The 22,078-nt window shown below is 43.2% G+C and overlaps 1 protein-coding gene across 1 annotated transcript in view; it reads right to left on the bottom strand.

Annotated features, from left to right (window-relative positions):
• Positions 1-9,450, bottom strand: part of phf14 (PHD finger protein 14) — an 87,450-nt gene extending 78,000 nt beyond the window's left edge. The window contains 4 exon segments of the mRNA XM_071543918.1: positions 2,759-2,900; positions 3,294-4,114; positions 5,422-5,532; positions 9,386-9,450. Of these exon segments, the coding sequence (XP_071400019.1) occupies positions 2,759-2,900; positions 3,294-4,114; positions 5,422-5,532; position 9,386 (1,075 nt within the window). The 5' untranslated portion in view covers positions 9,387-9,450.
• Between the last annotated feature and the right edge of the window lie 12,628 nt (positions 9,451-22,078).

The following is a 22,078-nucleotide window of genomic DNA, read 5'->3' as shown; positions in this document are numbered from 1 at the left end:
AGCGATGACGCTGAATAGCTGTATAATAGCAACAAGCAAGAATGCTTGGGCTACGTGACGGATAGGGAGGCAGAGAAGCGAGAACACTCTGAGTCACCAGCTAGCTAGCCCCAAACTGCTGAAACATCAATCGGTAGAGAGCAGGAGCACCCCTGTGCGCCAATCGACCTAGTGTCAACAAGCATGCTAAATGGGTGGCGCTGTGTGGAGGATTGGGAGCACTGGGAAATACTATTAAGCCTTCCAGAGGCTACTCTATACTAATATGTATGTAGGACAAGCCTCGGAGTGGGACGTTAGCCTAGGAAATCAGATAGATAGCTCACCTGGCCAACTTGGCTAACCACCAAGCGAACTGTAAGGGTAAGGTATTGGTGTGGGGGACTGAAAGCAGTCCCCTAACAGAGTAGTGAAATAGAAAAGCAATGTTCATTACTGGACACATCAGAGCTGGCAGAGAAAATTAGCCTAGCTAACAGGATAAGTAGCCAAACGTGGCCCAATTGGAGCAAGGCCACTCGAAGAATGAGTGGCCAATGCTGTAATTGTAATTAACTTTGTAATTTGTTAGCAGTTAATGCTTGGAATGAGGGATCATCCTACCCTAGAAAATAAGGACTGCTACCAAACGTGCATTCCAACGCTAGTTAACGAGGCCTACATGCTTTCTTAGCCAGCCAATATCATGGCAGTAATATTTGAACACAAACCAAATGTCCATTACAGTTCATTTACAAAGAGTCACAGTTTGGAAATTGGAATATTTTCTTCTCTAACTGTAACCAAGCATTAGCCATGTTTAATCTAAGGAAAATAAACACAATTGGAGCAGACGTGTCCAAGTTTCAATTTAGCTTGTTTCGGGGATCTCAAGTAAAGAAGGATAAGATGATATATCTTGACAAAAAATAGCTTCGGCTTTTCATTAAACCTCCAATTCCAATTTTGAGTGTAAGAACACAAGAACGTAAACTTATTGGTAGAATTAAGTTCCATATTGTACTGCCACGGGAAAAAAAAAAAAGGACACCGTTCACGTCTTCAGAGAGAGGAAGATAAGAACTGGCCGCAAGTGCCGCCGCTGCCTGCTCTTCTCTCTCAAGCCTCCACTGCAAACCACTTAGTCTCCCTTCTGTGTCTTTTCAGGGAGATTAAACATGTCTCAGAGGAACAAAATATCAACGAACGAAGGGAACAAGATAAATGTAAGACCTGCTCCTAATATCTTGTGTCTGCCTATAGAGAATTGGTGATTAGGCCTGTGTTTCCACCCCTCAATGGTGTGTGTGTGTGTGCGAGTGCACGTGTGTGAGTGAGTGTGTGTTAAGACTATCTGTCTGAGAGTATCTCATGAGTTGCTCTGAAGTACTGCTTGCACGTGAAAGGTTCTAGCTGCTCCAAGGTTAACCCGTGATTCAGTGCAGCCAATCACGGTGATATAAAGTGGCTTGTTTCTATAGGAAGGGCAAGGTGTGTGTGTGTGGGTGTGTATGTGTGTGTATTATATATCTCAATGGATGTCTGTTACCAGTCAATATGTTCAGTGTCAGCCATTACAGCATAATTTTTCAACTATGCAAAGGGGAAGTTGTTTTTTGCTTTATTTTTTAAATGGTGACTCAATGAAACTGCGTTTTTTTTTTGCCTTGGAACACAATATTATGAGGCAGTCTTCAGGTCATTATATCAATTTAATATTTGTGTATTTGCCAAATGAAAAGTCTCAAAAACCATCTGCCAACATTCCCTGTCCATATTAAAAGAAACGCTCTTTTCGGTATATTCTTACCCTGTCTTTTCAAGGTGCCTTTAAATTAGTAAAACGAGGGCAAATAAATAAATAAATGAAGAGATTGAAAATTAGCAGTGTCACATTGATCCACCCCGCATGGTCAGCCTTAACTATGGCTGTCTGGAAGAGGAGGCCAAATCCAAGAGACGATTTAAAAAGCCATTGATTTTGTTTCCAACCAGTCAGAGACACAATCAGCTGATAAAGCGAGAAGAGGAAGTTTACTCCCTCAGTCTCTATTGCCCAGTTCCTGATCATGATGATAATGCAATATCACAGGATAAGGGATTCTACAGGCTGAATCTAAGAAGGAAAGGCATTTTCTCATGTTACCAGAGTATTACCTATATATACAGTATAGAAGCCTAAGACAAATCAAAAACTTGAATGAACAATTAAATAAATAGAAAAATCAAATAATCAAACAAAATCAACCAAGATGCGTTTTGGAAGGCCGATACTGATATTTTTTGATTCAACCTGCCAACATCAACATCATTTTTTTAGGGCTGCAACTAACTATTATTTTGGTAATCGATGAATCTGTCAAATATTTTTTCGACTGATTGATTAATCTAAAGATTATTTTCGTAAACGTAAAGATAGAGTGACGCGTCGATGACAAAAATCTACGTTGACGAATTTGCATAATGGATTTGGTCGATTATGTCGACTAATTGTTGCAGCCCTAATATTTTGTATTGATATTTAATATATTTAAATTAGAAAATTTAAAATCATTATGATGCATAATTTGATCAAAATGTTGCACTAGAATTAATCCAGGTTAAGGGCTTCCCATAGACAACCAGTGTAGTATTGATCAATTCTGCAATAAATATGTAATCATATCGCCCCCATCATATCGAAATGGACAACAGTGACTGGGAGATATCTGATTTTTAACGAAAGGCCAAATGCGGCACCACATATTGGCAAAGCGATTGTCCTCGCCCTGCCGCTTACCTTCATGCACAGTCACTCCACAGTTGTCACACTGGATGATCTCATCTGCATCCTCGCTGTTGTCTCCCAGACAAACACAGCAGATCAGGATGTGCTCCATCCGCTGAGCGCTCCAGGTCTGGGCTCTGTCCAGCAAGGCATCCTGGGGAATCGGGAAGCACAGCCACAGTAAAGCCACTGACAATCTCCCCCCCCCACCCCCACCCCCTCTTCTCTGACCACAGATCCAGTTATTGGCAGTTAGCAAATCCCATACACAATGATGATGGACACTACGCTAAGTCGATTACCGCAAAGCCAGAGCCGTTCTCTGGGGATCTCTCTGATAGCATCTAAACTTCTCACTGGATTATACGGCGACTTTGTGACTCTTGTTGAATGTTGTTGTGTTTGGTATTATGCGGCGAAACAAAGTGGCTACTGTGCAGGCCAAAGACCAAGTTCGTTTGCAGTGGTTTCTATAACAAGGACAAGGTGGAGGAAGATGCAAATGTCTTTGCTCCGATGCTCAGTAGATCATTAGTGGTGCACTAACCTCATTGCCCTTTCCCTGGGACATGCTGTCATTAGTCAGCTCCTCATCAAAAGCACTGCTGCTCTTAGCCTTCTTCTTGGGCTTCTTCACCTCTTTGTCACTGTCACTGCTGCTGTTGTTGTTGTCATCGCCGTCTTCCTTGTCGTCGTCGTCGTCTTCGTCGTCATCGTCATCATCATCGTCGTCGTCGTCGTCGTTATCGTCGTCCTCGCTCGCGCTGCCGCCGTCCTCTTCCTCGGTGCCTCCTTTCTGGGCGGCCGCCTTGCTCTTCTTCTTGCCGGCCGCGGGTCTCCAGTCGTTGTCGTCCTCGCTGTCGTAGTCGTCCATCTCGTTCAGGTCCTCCATGGTGGTGAAGTCGAGCAAGGGCCGGTTCCGGCGGAAGTTCCACTTCTTGGGCTCGGCCTGAGCCTCCTCCGCGGTCACGCTGCCGGACGCCGACGGCGGGGTGGATCCGTTCCCGTTCCCGTTCCCGTTCCCGCTCCCGCTGCCGCTGCCGCTACCGCTACCGCTACCGCCGCCGCCGCCGCCGCCCGCCACGGTGGCCTGGGCGGCGGCCTCGGCGTCCGGGGGCTTCTTGCTCTTGCGGCGGCTCTTGGGCGGGGGCGCGGCGGCGGGGGGGTCTTTGGCGGAGCTGTCTGAGGACGGCTGCTGTTTGGTCTTCTCCTCGTCCTCGGTCAAAGTGTCCTCGGCGGCCAGCTCTTTGGCCTCTTCCTCGTCTATACCATCATCTGCAGAGCCAATGTTATCAGAGTCACTGTCTGAACCGGCAGCACTCGCTTTAGACCCTTCCTCATCACTCCCATTGCCTGTGCCATCTGATCCTATTAGAAGACAACACATTGATGACACGGTCAAAACGGGAATAATGAAGTCACTCTGAAAACCAATGACTCAATGATTACTTTGCCAGGTGGTGAGATTTCTGGCTCTCAAATAGGGCCGAACAATTCATAGAAATTTTATCAAAATCGCAATATGGCCTACTGCAATTTTCAAATCGCAGGAGGCGCAATATTTGTTAAAGGTGAAATGTGTCAAAATAGCATTTTAAAGGAAATATTGTGGTGCTGCAGAGATGTCCTGGCCTACACATCATATTCTACAGACTTAAGAAAACATCTTTGTTTGGTACAGATCCCCGCAAAAATCACACCATAATCATTTTAATACGTTTTCCAATGAAAATGAGAATAATGATGTAAAAATGATCATTCCATCTAATATCGCGAATCATATCGCAATTGCAATATCAGTCAAAATAATCGCAATTAGATATTTTTTCAAAATCGTTAAGCCCTACTTTCAAAAGTCGCTTTCTGTACTCAGCAAAGCAATATTATTCCAGCATTTTTGCATCACGATGTCAACTCTTCACTCAAAGTTTCTGTTGCATCTCTGCTCTAATTGGCTAGTTAACCCGTCTCAAAATGAAAAGTGAAAATGTGACTTCAGGATTTATATCAATTACAAGCCACTGTAAGCTGTGCCTAACCCTAAGTCGTTGCAATTCCTTGGCCGCCGAAAGAAGTCATATATATTCAGATATTCAGATATTCTGTGCAAATATTCATTATTATTTAAATTTGCTAATTTCCATGCCCCCTCCCTCACGAAAAAAAAAAATTAACAAGCATTTACTGTTTACCCAATATTTGTATTCTTGTCATGGTATAAAAGCCTCTGAAAAGAGTATTTAGACCATCATGGGAAACTACAACTCTCCATTGAAAGCCACACTTGTTTAGATTGGTTAGCAGCTCTAAAGCTGTTGAGGAAAATAATATCCCCACCTCCATTATATCAGCAGTGGGAAATATTTGCCGATATCTGATTTTAACTGAAAGGCCCAATATGTCATCAAACATATAGGCAAACCGGTATATCAGTCTTACCTTTGTAGGTGATGAGATGTCATGTTTTTGCCGGAATATAACCATAGGCTACTTTTGGCTAACATTACTACAATCCCAGCTTACAGTGCTTATTGTTTAATGCTGAAAAATATCATATCTCAGTACAAAGATCAGATGCCTATGTTGCCCCCTGCAAATTAAGAGGAAAAATATGAAGGATGTAAAAATGTATGTATAGGTTAAAGGATGCTAGAAATTACACAGGCTGTGATTACCTGAGGCATCGCCTACTTCAAAGTCACTGTCATCCGAGCTGTCGTAATCCAAGGCATCCAGCAGTGAGGCAGCAAGTGGCTTCACCTGCCTGCGCTTCAAGCCACGGTCCACTAAGAAAGGAGAATAAATTCAGTGGGATGGAATCACTGTGGAGACCCAATCATCATTACCGTTCGGAAAAAAGCAGTATTATCTGATTGAACTGGCCAAACCTGGAAAAAAAAAAGAAAATCTGCATATGGTTTCAAATATTTGACCCGTTTGAGGTTGCTCAGGTCCTAAATGTTTTTTCACACTCGACATAAAATGGCCCTCTTTCCTAAAAATCCCATATTTTCCCATAGCTGGTCTAAATCAGTGGTTCTCAACGGGGGGTCCGGGGACCACCGGGGGTCCTTGAGGGAGTTCCAGGGGGTCCACGGCAAATTGAAAAACTGTAAAACGTCACCATTATTTTATTTACAAGAAGTTAACACAACTAGAGAATGTAGAAGAATGACTGTTTTGGTCATAGTTGCACTGTTATCTCTCTACCTACAATACAGATAGTCATGGAATTCTGGACAAAATCATATCTGACAATAAAAATATTCTCAGATTTGGGTTTGAGAGACAAAATGTTATCAAATGGGGGTCCGGGGCCCAAATGTGGACTAAATTAGGGGTCCTTGACATGAAAACGGTTGAGAATCACTGGTCTAAATGCCCCAGCATAAAACTGTTTTGTAATAGTTAGCCAGACTCTAGTCTGACTCTATTAGTAGCTGCCTATGTGAATTTCTATTTAATTTCTATCGGCAAGTAAATAACTTATAAAGTGATTCTCTCATGTCGTATCGTATATGGTACAAATCCAGAACAGATTTTGACTAGGTATGATCACTGTACTGCACACTGATTGCCTAGTCTGAATAGTAACAGTCATGCTCCCACTGATACTGCATTCACATCATATGGAAAGATGGCAAATACCAGCTTCCGGCTAGAAAATACCCTTCACCTCAGCTTTCAGATGGTAAATACTACTTGTGAACTCAAACACAATAGACATTGATTTCCACAACTTCTGTAATAAGGAAATAGCTGCAGCCAAGTGTAGGGAATTATATATATTCATGTCAAATACAATGAACAATTGATTTTCATAGCCACTGTATGATCGTAACTCTTAAAATACTATGGTGGTACACAACTACTTGCTGCATTTTACATTTGTCATTGTCATTCCAATGTGTGGTTTGCTGCAACACATGAACTCAAATGTATGAAGTTCTTTCATACTTTAAGTATGAAAGAGCTGCTCCTTCATAAAGGCTGGAGGTTCTGTAGAACTACAATTACATATGATTTGTAGTATTTGTAAGAAACAGGCCCTGCTATGGGGGTATAGGCTTTCTGGTACAAAATGCTTCATGGAGACATGAAGTGTGTGCATGGCATGGAGCTGAATTTTCGGCCCATGTAGCCACACCTCTCGGCCAGCTATAGGATCCCTAGACCGCTGCCTTGGTCACAATATGTGGTAATTATGACTACAATGACCACAATTCTCTGTATGGTCAAGTCGATACACGCTCGCCAGATGCAGGAAATGACAGCTCCAATGTTTACCTACTGATATAGTACAGCACTGCACACAAGAGAAAGAGGTATCCTAGATTAAGTGATGATGATGACCAGCATCCAACAATATATCAGAGGAGTAATAGCTTGTATATTGTGGGTTATGGCAGTATCACTTCAGAAAAACATCTTGGCCAGGCGATAGGCGGCTAGAGCTCTGGTTTAAATATGCGACAAATGCACTAATGTTATCAGCTAACATGGTGCATGGAGAAGATCTTTGCTTGTTTACTCTGTTAGCTTTTAGCAAAGATCGGGTAAGTCGGGAAATGTATTAGTCATCAAATAAAAGGATTGGAATAACAGGGCTGTCGCCCACTGTTGGCTTTCATGTCACTGTATTAGCTAGTGTCAGGAAAAGGTGCTGGAGGAGGGAGGAGCAGCAGACAGAAAAAGGGGAAAGGGCAGCATCATATGGAGGAAAAGAGGTGGGCGGCACTACCATCTTCTCCTGAGGTCAATGTATTTTTTTTTTTTTCTCTTCAAATAAATTCTCAAGTACCAGAAACCGAAAAACATAACAAAAGTTTAATACTTAGCTACCCCTGTAAGAGGACAGTGCGGGGTTTGTAGATTATTTTTGACCCATGCTGAGTCCTGACAACATGTACATGCAGCAGAGGATTAGGGCCACATGAAATATTTGAGTTCTAATCTCAGAATTCTTAAAATAATCTCAGAATTCTGAGATCAAAGTCAGAATTCTCAGAGGCTGACCTTAAAAGCCACATTCTGACTTTATCCTCAGAATCTAACAAGTCTGACTTTAAACTCACTCAAATACATTTTTCACATGGCCCTAATCCTCCGACGCAAGCATGCACTCCTTCATTTCTCTACTTTAAGACAGGGCAAAGAAAGTGCGAATACGCTGTTCAAATAAATCTGAAAATCCATCTTGAAACTGTGAAATTCAAAGAAATGGCATGGTTATGGGTCAGTTTGATTTAACTGCATTTCCTTTTTATTTAGTTTTCCAACCCTTTCAGACAACAACTTGAGATCTAAATAAATAGGATATATCATCATAAGTAGCATCAAACTGATGTAAATTATATGATAAGACTGTAAGACAGGATGCAGCCTAAGTCAGTGATTCTCAAACGTTTTCATATCAAGGACCCCTAATTTAGTAGACATGAGGGCCACCCCCCATTTGGTGAGATTTTGTCTCCTGAACTCAAATCTGAGAATACTTATATTGTTCGATATGATTTTGTCCAGAATTCCATGACTATCTGTACTGTAGGGAGAGAGATAACAGTGAATCTAAAAAATCTAAACAGTCATTCTTCTACATTCTCTAATTGTATTAACTTCTTGTAAATTAAATAATGGTGAAGTTTAACAATAGATCAATTTGCTGGGGACCCCCCTGGAACCCCCTCAAGGACCCCACGTTGAGAACCACTGGCCTAAGTTATATGATAGGACTTTAAAGGGAAAGCATAAACTAATGCTTTTCTGAAAATATAACTGATTTTTGTCTGTATTGGTGGTCGTTTCCTTACGATGCTCACCGACTGGAAGTTGTAGTTTACCGACCTTTGTATTTACCACCACATTACTAATAGTTGCAACAATATGTCCGGGGCCAACCATAAACTATACATTTAATCAAATTTGGTTTCCAAAGGCTTTCATACTAGGTAAATGTGAGAGTGTGATTGGGCTGAGATTAATAAACAATTCTCAAATCCATAGTGCGGCTGCTATATACAAGCTGCTAGCAAACAAAGAGCACCACCATGTATCTCTGCAGCTAACACAAAGGCTGCAGACTGCCGCAGCCATGGCTTGCTCTTTCGGCCAAGAATCCACCACACGAACTCGGTTTAACAAGCTTCGCGTACAAAGATGAATTGAATTGAGTAAAACAGCCTTATTGTGTTTCTGGTTTGCTGCTAACTGTACTGCAGCTGTATCACCACCTACCGCATCCAGGTAGCTATTAGCTAACTCTGGTTAGCGAGTTAGCTTAGCACTAGCAGCAGTCCCGTAAGTCAACTTTCTTTTTAGAGCGCCTTGAACACAATACACGTGTGTGTTTTTGCTTCACAAGGTTAAAACTATAAGATAATGGAACAATAACCGGGCTAGACTGACCAAAACAGACCGAGCACAATACCAAACAACACGTCAAACGCATCACATTAGCATTATTAGCAAAACAGACTGCTAGCCGCAAAGCATAGCTGGGCTAGTTTAGCCGGCTAGCTGCTAATGAGCAATAACTCGAGTCTGCAAATAACGTTGTTGTATTGGTATGCGGACAGTTCCCACTGAACAAAATCGCGCTGAGGCTTGATGGAAAATGATAATGTGTAAAGCAACACTCACTTTATCGGTTTTGTGTCGTTTATACTACAGGGAACAAGGCAGGTCTCCCATTAGCAGCATGTTATGTGGACAACGGAAAACACACAACAGTGACGTGCAGACGTCACTGGATGTTGTTGCCATGGCGACAGCTGAGGATATTTGGTGCTTCACAGATGATGGAAATGTCCTTACATTATCTGTTGTGGTGAAGCAAAAGAGAAAGAAATTGAAACTCAGTAAACATTACTCTATTCTATTTTATTTTATTCTATTTTATTATATCGATATCTCTAGCAATAGATAGACCTAGACAGATAGATAAAGCAAGAGAGAGAGAGAGAGAGAGAGAGAGAGAGAGAGAGACTATTCCTACTGAACTGTATTCATTGTTGAACTGTTGGAACTATTGATAGTCATAATAGGGTGGCGTGTCAATCCAGCACACACACACACACACACACACACACACACACACACACACTGATACAGAGTGTGATATGTGTATCTTAATGCTTTGGCAATGTTGTTCTTAACTTTCATGTCAATAAAGCCTATTGAATTGAATTGTGAGACTGATCACAGTTCAGTTCACCACTTGTATATATATGTGAGTTTTCAAAGCAACATAAGGCAACTAACAGCAGATGTAAACATCATTGAACCTTTATAGGAAGCAGATTTCCACTTCCTTCATCCCTCAAAGAACTGGAGGCTTTTCCTCCCTGCTGAGAGCCACCTTACTTATCTAGATTGAATGAATTATTTGGGGAGCAATAATGACATTCATTTGTTTAATCTGCTATCGGCAATCTGCACAGAACCATAGGTAAGCGCTAGACTGGATGCTCTATTGCTAGATCTCCTTTATAAAAACAGGCCCTGGGGGTTCTTTGCACAGTCGCCTTCCATTACAGGGATTACTGTAATCAGTGTGGTCGGACAGCGAGGGTCTCATCTCCTATCTCTCTGTTCTTTTTTACGTTCACAACTTTGAACAACTGAAGTAAAGATACTGAATCAGGAGTCACTTTTGTCATAGTTTTATAGAGCACAGGTAAAGTAAAATGAGAATGTTGAGTGTTTGTGTTGAATTATAAGAGAATTATATAAAGGGTTAGACTGATATACCATGTATTTGCCACATATTATTATTATTATCATTATTATTATTATCAGTAGTAGTAGTAGCATCCTGGGTTTCAGTGGAGGGTTTTAGTGTCCCATGATGGTCTAAATGCTGTTTCAGAGGCTTTTCCACCCTGACAAGAATACAATTCTGGGGGAAACACTGAATAATGATTTTTTTGTGGCATGAAAATGGTCAAATTTAAAGATATTGAATTCCAGCACAAAATATTGGCACAAAATATCAGCAGTTTCACTCAATCGATGTTGGTATCAGTATGGGCTTCAAAATCCCATTTTTAATATCAAATACAGTTTTATATAAAATGTATCTTTGATGTTTATTTATTTGATGTTTATTTTTCTGCATTAGTGTGTCAGTAGACTGCTCTTTATAGTACATTTCTTTGATATGGATGGAGAAACTTTTCATTTCATTATTTTTGAAAGCATCTTTGCTTTATGGATGTTTTTTTTTTACATGTGCCTAAGACTTTTGCACAGTACTGTATATCATAATCTCAAGGTTTTAGGGTGTGTCCTGTTCACAGATCTCAGCACAGAACAAGTAAAGGACTGTGATTGTGACTGTAGTCAAACAAACATTTGGGGAATCCAATAGGGTAAAATACTTTAGAATCTAAAGGAATCTGTCATACTGTGGAACCAATGGTTGAGTCCCAGAATCAAAGTCGTACAAAGTCTTGTACAATCCAAGACCTGTAGTATTTTTATCCAAATATAACTGTATCAATCCTATTGGACTGCCCAGCAGCATCAAAAACAATTCTAAAACTGGTCTACATTGGATTCTGTTGAGTTGTGGAAATCAGCCTTTCCGCAATTTGGTTGGATTCTATTGTCTTTCGGAAAAAATGCAATAACCCTATGCAAATTTTCTTATGGATTCCTTCACAGCTGGGGAAGTTCCGAGTTCAAAAAGATGCACTGGCACAGATACCCGCTTTTGGCTCATTTTCAAAAACGAGGTTTGTTTCTACTGTCCTCCTTTGACTTTGCCAGTTTAGCAAACAGGAGACGATTAAAATAAATGAGCCTAGATTGATCCTGATACACGGTAAGGGGAAGACTGATGGGGCAGGCGAGCAAAAGGGATGATTACAACTGTCCTTGCTTGATGACAAATGGCACTGTATTGTACCGGAAAAAGCGGTAGTTTTTTTTTTTATTGGCTCGCATCAGAACACTTTGGGGATATCGCGGTAGCCATCGCTGTCATCGCTGCTATCGGCGTTGTCATCGCTTTCTTTTCTGCCCCGCTTTGCTCTACGTAGGACGATATGGTTTGAGGAGGAAACGACAAGAAGCGGCTCTGAAATGGCCGAGGTCGGTGTGATAATGCGAGTGAGTCCAAGTGTGCATTTAAAGGGATAGTTCACCCAAAAGTGAAAATTCTGTCATCATCTACTCACCCTCAAGCCAAATGAAACACAGGTGAAATGTGTTAGTCCATATAACACACAGGGAGGTTGCCAGCACAACTTGGTAGCAGCCTTCTCCAAAACAATTGAAGTCAATGGGGACCTGTTCTTTAGAGTTGATGATGACAGAATTTTCATTTTTGGGTGAACTATTCCTTTAACAGACTCTCTCTCACACACACAGGTAGGCAGTTGCTTTCCAACCAGATCTCAGTTCAAGACAATTCTTGTACATCGCGTATGAATAATGCAATAACAAATCACACAATAGGCGAGATGAGAAGTTTAATTTTACTGAAGGTGCTTCTGGCCTCTACTGGGCCTCCCGAAGATGCAATTTGTGAACAAGGACCATGCTGAGCGAGCATCTGGATATCAAGAATGGGATTTTAAAGCTGCGCTAGGCAGGATTTTTATGTAAAAACACACCCGTCTTATCAGCCTAAATCACAAATTGGGGCTAGCAACAGAGAAGAGTGTCTCCATCTCCACTGATTGAGGCCTGGAGATTCACCCCTAGATGCGGAAAATTCGATTCTGGTGCCGGGTGTGTACACTTGTCCCCACAGGACGTGACAAATTGAAACTTAAGAGCGAATTACAAACTGTCTCCTAAACGGCAGTGTGCAGTGATCCGTCCAGAGAAAGCCGGACTCCACATTAGATCTTTTTTTTTCTCTCTTCTCTTCGGTACCTTAAAGCATCACAGACCAACCAGGTTGGTAAAGATGAGCGAGCTGTGTGCAGTTCACTGGCGACATCTTACAGGATTTCTGGGTTCAAACTGTTAGCTCTCGGTGCAATTTGGAGCCGCCAATGTGTGAAGTTGCCTAATGCCAGAAAACATAATAGCTTCAAGCCACGCATGGAACAAATGACTATTCATACTGTTCATTCAGCAGATTGTGATTAGAACGTATGGGACCTAAGCATGCTTTGCAATCCAGTGAGTCCCCTAGTCACTTAAAAGGGACAAATGGGGCGCCCAAACATACTGTATACATTGATAATTAACCTCAACCCATTACTCCCGAGGGGGCAGAATGAAATACCGCCGCCGATAAAAAAACTAGATGGCGACTTTCCTGAAGTTTGATTTAAGAGGAGGGGCGTAGGAGAGGCTTCGCAGGCCCAGTGCAGAGCGCTCACTGAGATCTTGAGAAACTGTCCCACCACAGATATCAGTCAGCTTGATGAGCCAGGGGACAGAAGCAATTACATCGGGAGCAAGAATAACACAGGGTTTAGGAAATAAAAACATTACTATAAGGACGCCGCGTGACACATAAGGTTTAAAACCTCATTTGAAGAGGAGTAATTGCGTCGGATGTTATTTATGAATCCTGGGGTAAAGTGTACCAAAAATGTTTCCATTGATCTACAGCCTCCCACCACCTCAACATTTTGCATTTAAATTGGAATATTTATCCATTCATATGGTGTAAATCATGTGACACCATGTTGCCCATTTATCTTTCATGAGAGTGCCTTTACATTTCAGCCCACCATACTAGATCTGGAGAAATTGCTGGCAGATTGTATTGCTGTCTCACTGGCGATGTTATCTTAATACAATATAATGTTTGCAGGTAACCAATTACCTCAGAGGCAAGCAAAACACATTACATCTCAGGAATAGTCATTTTCAGCTCAGACTAAAGTAAATCTGATAATGCATTTGATGAGCATAGAACAAACTGTTTTACCATCTAATACAGTGGTTGTCAAACTGGGATCCAGGGTCTCCCAGGGGTCCTCGAGGGGGGTTTGAGAGGGTCGTTGAGGGGGTTCAAGGGGTTCTTGAGGGGGTTTGAGGGGTCGTTGAGGAGGTTCAAGGGGTCCTTGAGGGGGTTTGAGGGGTCATGGAGGGGGTTCAAGGGGTCCTTGAGGGGGTTTGAGGGGTCATGGAGGGGGTTCAAGGGTTTCTTGAGGGGGTTTGAGGGGTTGTTGAGGGGGTTCAAGGGGTTCTTGAGGGGGTTTGAGGGGTCATGGAGGGGGTTCAAGGGGTTCTTGAGGGGGTTTGAGGGGTCATGGAGGGGGTTCAAGGGGCCCTTGAGGGAGTTCTTGAGGGGTTCTTGAGGGGGTTTGAGGGGTCATGGAGGGGGTTCAAGGGGTCCTTGAGGGGGTTTGAGGGGGTCATGGAGGGGTCATGGAGGGGGTTCGAGGGGTCCTTGAGGGGGTTTGCGGTGTTGTTGAGGGGGTTCAAGGGGTTCTTGAGGGGGTTTGAGGGGTCGTTGAGGAGGTTCGAGGGGTCCTTGAGGGGGTTTGAGGGGTCCTTGAGGGGTTTTGAGGGGTCCTTGAGGGGGTTCAAGGGGTTCTTGAGGGGGTTTGTGAAAACACATTACATCTCAGGAATAGTCATTTTCAGCTCAGACTAAAGTAAATCTGATAATGCACTTGATGAGCATAGAACAAACTGTTTTACCATCTAATACAATGGTTGTCAAACTGGGATCCAGGGTCTCCCAGGGGTCCTCGAGGGGGGTTTGAGAGGGTCGTTGAGGGGGTTCAAGGGGTTCTTGAGGGGGTTTGAGGGGTCGTTGAGGAGGTTCAAGGGGTCCTTGAGGGGGTTTGAGGGGTCATGGAGGGGGTTTGAGGGGTCGTTGAGGGGGTTCAAGGGGTTCTTGAGGGGGTTTGAGGGGTCATGGAGGGGGTTCAAGGGGTCCTTGAGGGGGTTTGAGGGGTCATGGAGGGGGTTCAAGGGGTTCTTGAGGGGGTTTGAGGGGTCATGGAGGGGGTTCAAGGGGTTCTGAGGGGGTTTGAGAGGTCATTGAGGGGGTTCAAGGGGTTCTTGAGGGGGTTTGAGGGGGGTTGAGGGGTTCTTGAGGGGGTTCCAGGGGTCCTTGAGGGGGTTCCAGAGGCTCCCCAACAAAATGACAAATATTTAATTTCCCTGCAGTTTCATTTAATTGAAATTACTCTAATTAGAGAATGTATGACTATTGTAATCCTCTAGGGTTCACTCTCACCACTGTTATCTCCCCACCAACAGTGTACACACAGTTCTATAATTCAATACCAAATCAACAACAAATCCTTCTCAGATATATTTGAGGGAGTGTAACATGAAACCTGCTTTAATAGATAACAATTGTGTTCGCAAAATACTGGAGGTGGTGCGCTGAATAAAAGGAATTGATGGCATAAATATTCAGCGTGTACCGAGGATGATGGGATTCACTCTCCGGCTTTGTGTTTGTGCTGTGATCCAGAGTCAAAGGGGCTTGACTTTGCCTCTTCCACACAGAAGGCTTCTTGTCTGGACTGCTGTCTATGGTACCATAAGCGAGATGAAAGGGAACCTACAGATTCATGTAGCCCCATTTAGTCCGAGCCCTCTGGCTACCTCTCCTCAGCGTGGCTGTCTAGCATTCACTTGCAGTAGTAGTCAACTTTAATCAATGGCTGCTCTGACATTTTTTTTTTTTTTTTCGTCAGCGGAGAATTAGACACAGTGCAACACATCTTTGAAGTTCAGTTTGTGGCTCCCGCTGATATTAACGTCTTCACTGCCCACTGACAATTTTCAATTCAATGTGGGGCACACTAGGGCAAATTTGATTTTGATGAATTCATCTGGCTGGAACTAGTGTTGTCATTATACCTGTCTTAGTATGACGCATGGAGTCATAGAGTCTCCATTGTGCACACATGCTCACCACAGTTAGAAGTGATTTGTGCAATGTCAACTGTATTTTTATTTTCATTTTGAATTTGTGTCAGAAAGTTTTTGGGCAAGTTTTAATTTAGATTTTATTTAGTGGTTTTGTATTTAAGTACACCTTGTTGGAGGTATGCAATGTATTAATCTATTGAAGATGGAGAACTAGATACTGTTGTTTGGGTTTACCTTCATTTTTTCACTCAGTTCACTAACATGTTTAGATTTCAAGGAATACACAGACGTTTTGGGAGCTCGTCCCATTGGTCAATTTAGCCGTTAAGTGATGACAACATAGACACCAAAATCATCCATGTGTCCCCGCTAGACTGCTGGCTCCAGTGCTCCATGCTAACACTTTAGCATTCCTTAGCATTCCTTAAACACTAAACCTAAGTCCTAACCCTTCACTATCCCTTTTGTAGAATGGGGACCGGCAAAAATGTCCTCACTTTAACGGGTTTTCCTCAAATGTCCTCATAAGGATAGATATTCAAGCACACACACACACATAGATAGACAGTATAAGGGGTCTAAAGTTAGGTAAAAGCAAGGCTAGGACGTGTCAAAGAAACTCTATTCATTAGCCCTTACTCCTTGACACTGATACCGGGCCGTGAACCCCCCCCCCCCTCATCTTAATGCCCCAGGAGATCCAACAGTTTCCAGCTTGGCTTTCGGCTCTGCCACTTTGTATGCTGTGATGTTTCAATCACGTTCCAGGAGCGCATCTATCGGAGAGAGATGCTCGAGAAAAAAAAAAAAAAAAAAAAAAAAAAAAAAAATGCAGATGGCATATGTCTGACAACTTCCAATTTCCTTTAAAAATGCGGCAACTATTTATAAAACTTCTAGGCGCTCTCTCTCTCTCTCTCTCTCTCTCCTCGGCGCTTTAGACAGAGCCTCCATTTCTCTGATGGATTGGCTGTCATATTCCGACAGCGCGGTGCTTCTTTTCGTTTATAGACGTCTCTGTGCTCCTGACTGCGGAGTGCGCCGCCGTCGTTTTTCTCCCTTATCGCCGCGACGCTGTTTCCGTCCCACTCATAAACACAAACAAGCCGCCGAATTGAATAATCATGACTCGGCGGCGGGGGTTGAACTCGCCGCCGATGTGGCGCGCACACGCACACGCGCCACGTACGGTAATCATCATCGCTCACTCGCTCGCCGGAAAAGGTTAATTACCGGACCGCCCGTACATGTTGTTATGGGAGAGCGAAGTGAAGGGATAGGGGTAGTGTGGGTGTGTGTGTACATGTATGTGTGTCCTTGTATGTCCGTACTTCTGAGGACCACGTGAGGAAAAAATGAGGACAATCCTAGGTGACGATATTTGCGTCTTAGGGTTAGTAGGCTTAGGACAGGAATGTAGTCCATGAAGGTCTTCACAAGTGCAGTTATACAACCATGTGTGTGTGTGGGTGCATGTATGTGAGTCCTTGTATTTCCATACTTCTGAGGACCACATGAGAAAAAAATGAGGACAGTCCTTCAAAGTGACCACATTTGGGTCTTAGGGTTAGGTTTAGGGTTAGGACAGGACAGGTATGTAGTCCAGGAAGGTCTTCACAAGTACAGTTATACAACCGTGTGTGTGTGTGTGTGTGCATTAGGGCTGGGCAATATATCGATATTATATCGATATCGTGATATGAGACTAGATATCGTCTTAGATTTTGGATATCGTAATATCGTGATATGGCATAAGTGTCTTTTCCTGGTTTTAAAGGCTGCATTACAGTAAAGTGATGTCATTTTCTGAACTTACCAGACTGTTCTAGCTGTTCTATTATTTGCCTTCACCCACTTAGTCATTATATCCACATTACTGATGATTATTTATCAAAAATCTCATTGTGTAACTTACAACTGAACATTTATCCCACTTCGTAGAAAATACCGAGATATATATCATGTATCGCCATTCAGCCTAAAAATACAGAGATATGATTTTTGGTCCATATCGCCCAGCCCTAGTGTGCATGTATGTGTGTCCTTGTATTTCCATCCTTCTGAGGACCACATGAGGAAAAATGAGGACAGTCCTTCAAAGTGACCACATTTGGGTCTTAGGGTTAGGTTTAGGGTTAGGACAGGACAGGTATGTAGTCCAGGAAGGTCTTCACAAGTACAGTTATACAACCGTGTGTGTGTGTGGGTGCATGTATGTGAGTCCTTGTATTTCCATACTTCTGAGGACCACATGAGGAAAAATGAGGACAGTCCTAGATGACAATATTTGGGTCTTAGGGTTAGGTGTAGGGTTAGGACAGGAATGTAGTCCATGAAGGTTCTCACAAGTACAGTTATACAACCATGTGTGTGTGTGTGTGTGCATGTATGTGAGTCCTTGTATTTCCGTACTTCTGAGGACCACTTGAGGAAAAATGAGGATAGTCCTTCAAAGTGACCACATTGGGTCTTAGGGTTAGGTTTGTTAGGACAGGACAGGTATGTAGTCAGGAAGGTCCTCATAAGTGCAGTTATACAACCATGTGTGTGTGTGTGTGTGTGTGTGTGCATGTATGTGAGTCCTTATATTTCCATACTTCTGAGAACCACATGAGGAAAAATGAGGACAGTCCTTCAAAGTGACCACATTTGGGTCTTAGGGTTAGGTTTAGGGTTAGGACAGGACAGGTATGTAGTCCAGGAAGGTCTTCACAAGTACAGTTATACAACCGTGTGTGTGTGTGTGTGCATGTATGTGAGTCCTTGTATTTCCATACTTCTGAGGACCACATGAGGAAAAATGAGAACAGTCCTAGATGACAATATTTGGGTCTTAGGGTTAGGTGTAGGGCTAGGACAGGAATGTAGTCCAGGAAGGTCTTCACAAGTGCAGTTATACAACCGTGTGTGTGTGTGTGCATGTATGTGAGTCCTTGTATTTCCGTACTTCTGAGGACCACATGAGGAAAAATGAGGATAGTCCTTCAAAGTGACCACATTTGGGTCTTAGGGTTAGGTTTAGGGTTAGGACAGGACAGGTATGTAGTCCAGGAAGGTCTTCACAAGTACAGTTATGCAACCGTGTGTGTGTGTGTGTGTGGTGCATTAGGGCTGGGCAATATATCGATATTATATCGATATCGTGATATGAGACTAGATATCGTCTTAGATTTTGGATATTGTGATATTGTGATATGGCATAAGTGTCTTTTCCTGGTTTTAAAGGCTGCATTACAGTAATGTGATGTCATTTTCTGAACTTACCAGACTGTTCTAGCTGTTCTATTATTTGCCTTTACCCACTTAGTCATTATATCCACATACTGATGATTATTTATCAAAAATCTCATTGTGTAACTTACAACTGAACATTTATCCCACTTCGTAGAAAATACCGAGATATATATCATGTATCGCCATTCAGCCTAAAAATACAGAGATATGATTTTTGGTCCATATCGCCCAGCCCTAGTGTGGCATGTATGTGTGTCCTTGTATTTCCATACTTCTGAGGACCACATGAGGAAAAATGAGGATAGTCCTTCAAAGTGACCACATTTGGGTCTTAGGGTTAGGTTTAGGGTTAGGACAGGACAGGTATGTAGTCCAGGAAGGTCTTCACAAGTACAGTTATACAACCATGTGTGTGTGTGCATGTATGTGAGTCCTTGTATTTCCATACTTCTGAGGACCACATGAGGAAAAATGAGGACAGTCCTAGATGACAATATTTGGGTCTTAGGGTTAGATGTAGGGTTAGGACAGGAATGTAGTCCATGAAGGTTCTCACATGTACAGTTATACAACCATGTGTGTGTGTGTGTGTGCATGTGAGTCCTTGTATTTCCATACTTCTGAGGACCACATGAGGAAAAATGAGGATAGTCCTTCAAAGTGACCACATTTGGGTCTTAGGGTTAGGTTTAGGGTTAGGACAGGACAGGTATGTAGTCCAGGAAGGTCTCCACAAGTACAGTTATACAACCATGTGTGTGTGTGTGTGCATGTGAGTCCTTGTATTTCCATACTTCTGAGGACCACATGAGGAAAAATGAGGATAGTCCTTCAAAGTGACCACATTGGGTCTTAGGGTTAGGTTTAGGGTTAGGACAGGTATGTAGTCCAGGAAGGTCTTCACAAGTACAGTTATGTAACCGTGTGTGTGTGTGTGTGCATGTATGTGTGTCCTTGTATTTCCATACTTCTGAGGACCACACTGAGGACAGTCCTTCAAAGTGACAACATTTGGGTCTTCACTTCTTCAAGGGGTTACGGTTAGGGTTAGGACAGGCATGTAGCCACTAAAGGTCCTCACAAGTACAGTTATACAACCATGTGTGTGTGTGTGTGTGTGTGTGTGTGTGTGTGTGCGCGTGCATGCATGTGCGTCTGACCTAGTGGACATTGTCTTCCTGGTAAATCTGGTCCCTCCAGCAGGGCCCCTGCTTGTGAGCCGCAGCTTATCAGCTCCGACCAGAGTCGCCCTCTCTCCCAACCACCTCCATCGCCTGAGAGGAAAATAAATTGCACCCATGCAGTTAATAAGAATAAAAAAAATAAAAAAATATTGCGGAGCGAGTCTCACGCAACCATTAAAAAAAATGCCGCATGGAGACGGGGGGGGGGGGGGGGGGGGGGGTGGGGGGATATGTGTGTGTGTGTGTTGAAAAGGGGGGAGGGAGGGAGTACTTGGGCATTAACTCGTTGGCATGGTGAGACGTTTCCCCCCCTCTTGCGCCAGGCGGGGGTTCGACCTGCTTCCCATGATGAACGGCGAAGGTGGTTTCCCCACCCCCAACCGCCCCCCCCCCTCCCCCCGCGAAGCCAAACAAACATTTATTTCCTTTTCGCGTTACGCTGCGAGTGTCATGGGCGCATATTGAATCCTTGACAACAGCGTGACGATGTCTATGGAAGGTAATTACATATTGAATGTTCTTTTTTTCTTTCGTTCGGGGCTCCTGGAGGGGGGAAAATCCATCTGTTGCGCCGGGAGATTGTGCGGAGAAATCATGTTTCCTCGAGCCTCAAACACAGCCATTTACATCGATATCAAAACAGGTAGGGGCAACGCTGGATATCTGCGCCATGGTAATCTGGCAACGCCGCGCGTGATACATTGCCTGTGAAATAAGGAGGATGTTCTATTATACAGTATTGAATACGAGAAATGCTCAGTTCCTCCTAAACGTATGCTCGCTTTTAATGGAAAGATGTCAATTTTGAATATGAAGTGTTTCAGAGTGGTGTTTTTTTTTGGGGAGAACCGCCAATTTGTTTTTTTCAGACACGTATGAAGAAGTCGATGAAGACAGAGAGGAATAAAAGCATAACATGAGTTGGATGATGAATTCCCATCCCGCTCAATCCCCTAGAAGAAATGGTGTTCAACTTGTGTGACTGGTGTGACTGACTTGGAAGTGGGGATCCCCTCTCTGTGAGGCCCCTTCCCAAGGCTACACAAATACATTTGACTTGACTTGACTTGCTACTACCTCACCAAATAATGGAGTTTTCCCAGTTCTGAGGCTTTACTCGTCCCACGGTGTATTCTTATCGTCTCTCCCAAAACAGTGTGTGTCCCTACCTTTCGTCCAGTCCCAAACCCTCCGGGCAGCACCCCGAGGCCCGCGCTAAACCTCCACAAATCTCTGCTGTGTGTGTGCCTCTGTCAGACTCGGGGAAGGAGAGCTATTGTTCTCCGATGTAAGATCCTCTGCTTCAGCCTGCGGGATTAGCGCTGGTAATGCACTGCCTTGGCAGGCACCGGCTTTGGTCTTGCACATGTCATACTGCAGCTGCAGTGCCACACGTTCGGAGGTGGGAAGGCCTCTGCAGCGGGAGCAGAGCCCAGCGAAGGAAGCCCACAGCGGGGAGGCAGGCTGGCCACGACTCCTGACCTACAACCACAACCACCACCACCCATACTGCATTCTACTACAACAACTACAATACTGCTGCTACTACTACTTGTACTACTGCTGCTACTACTGCTACTGTTACTACTACTACTACTACTACTGCTACTACTGCTACTGTTACTACTGCTACTGTTACTACTACTACTACTACTACTACTACTGCTACTATTGCTACTGTTACTACTGCTACTGTTACTACTACTACTACTACTACTACTACTGCTACTATTGCTACTGTTACTACTACTACTACTACTACTGCTACTACTGCTACTGTTACTACTGCTACTGTTACTACTACTACTACTACTACTACTGCTACTACTGCTACTGTTACTACTACTACTACTACTACTACTGCTACTACTGCTACTACTGCTACTGTTACTACTACTACTACTACTACTACTGCTAGTACTGCTACTCCTCCTCCTCCTACATACTACTACTACTACTGTTACTACTGCTACTGTTACTACTACTACTACTACTACTACTACTGCTAGTACTGCTACTCCTCCTACTACTACTACTACTACTACTACTACTGTTACTACTGCTACTGTTACTACTACTACTACTACTACTATTACTGCTAGTACTGCTA

Source organism: Centroberyx affinis, unplaced genomic scaffold (genome assembly GCF_046629955.1).
Source record: "Centroberyx affinis isolate AG114_WGS23_722 - 3 ecotype Tasmania unplaced genomic scaffold, CSIRO-AGI_Caff_v1 ptg000241l_1, whole genome shotgun sequence".
Lineage (NCBI taxonomy): Eukaryota > Metazoa > Chordata > Actinopteri > Beryciformes > Berycidae > Centroberyx > Centroberyx affinis.
The sequence above is the reverse complement of the archived record's forward strand: the minus strand, read 5'-3'. Positions and strand labels throughout refer to the sequence as shown.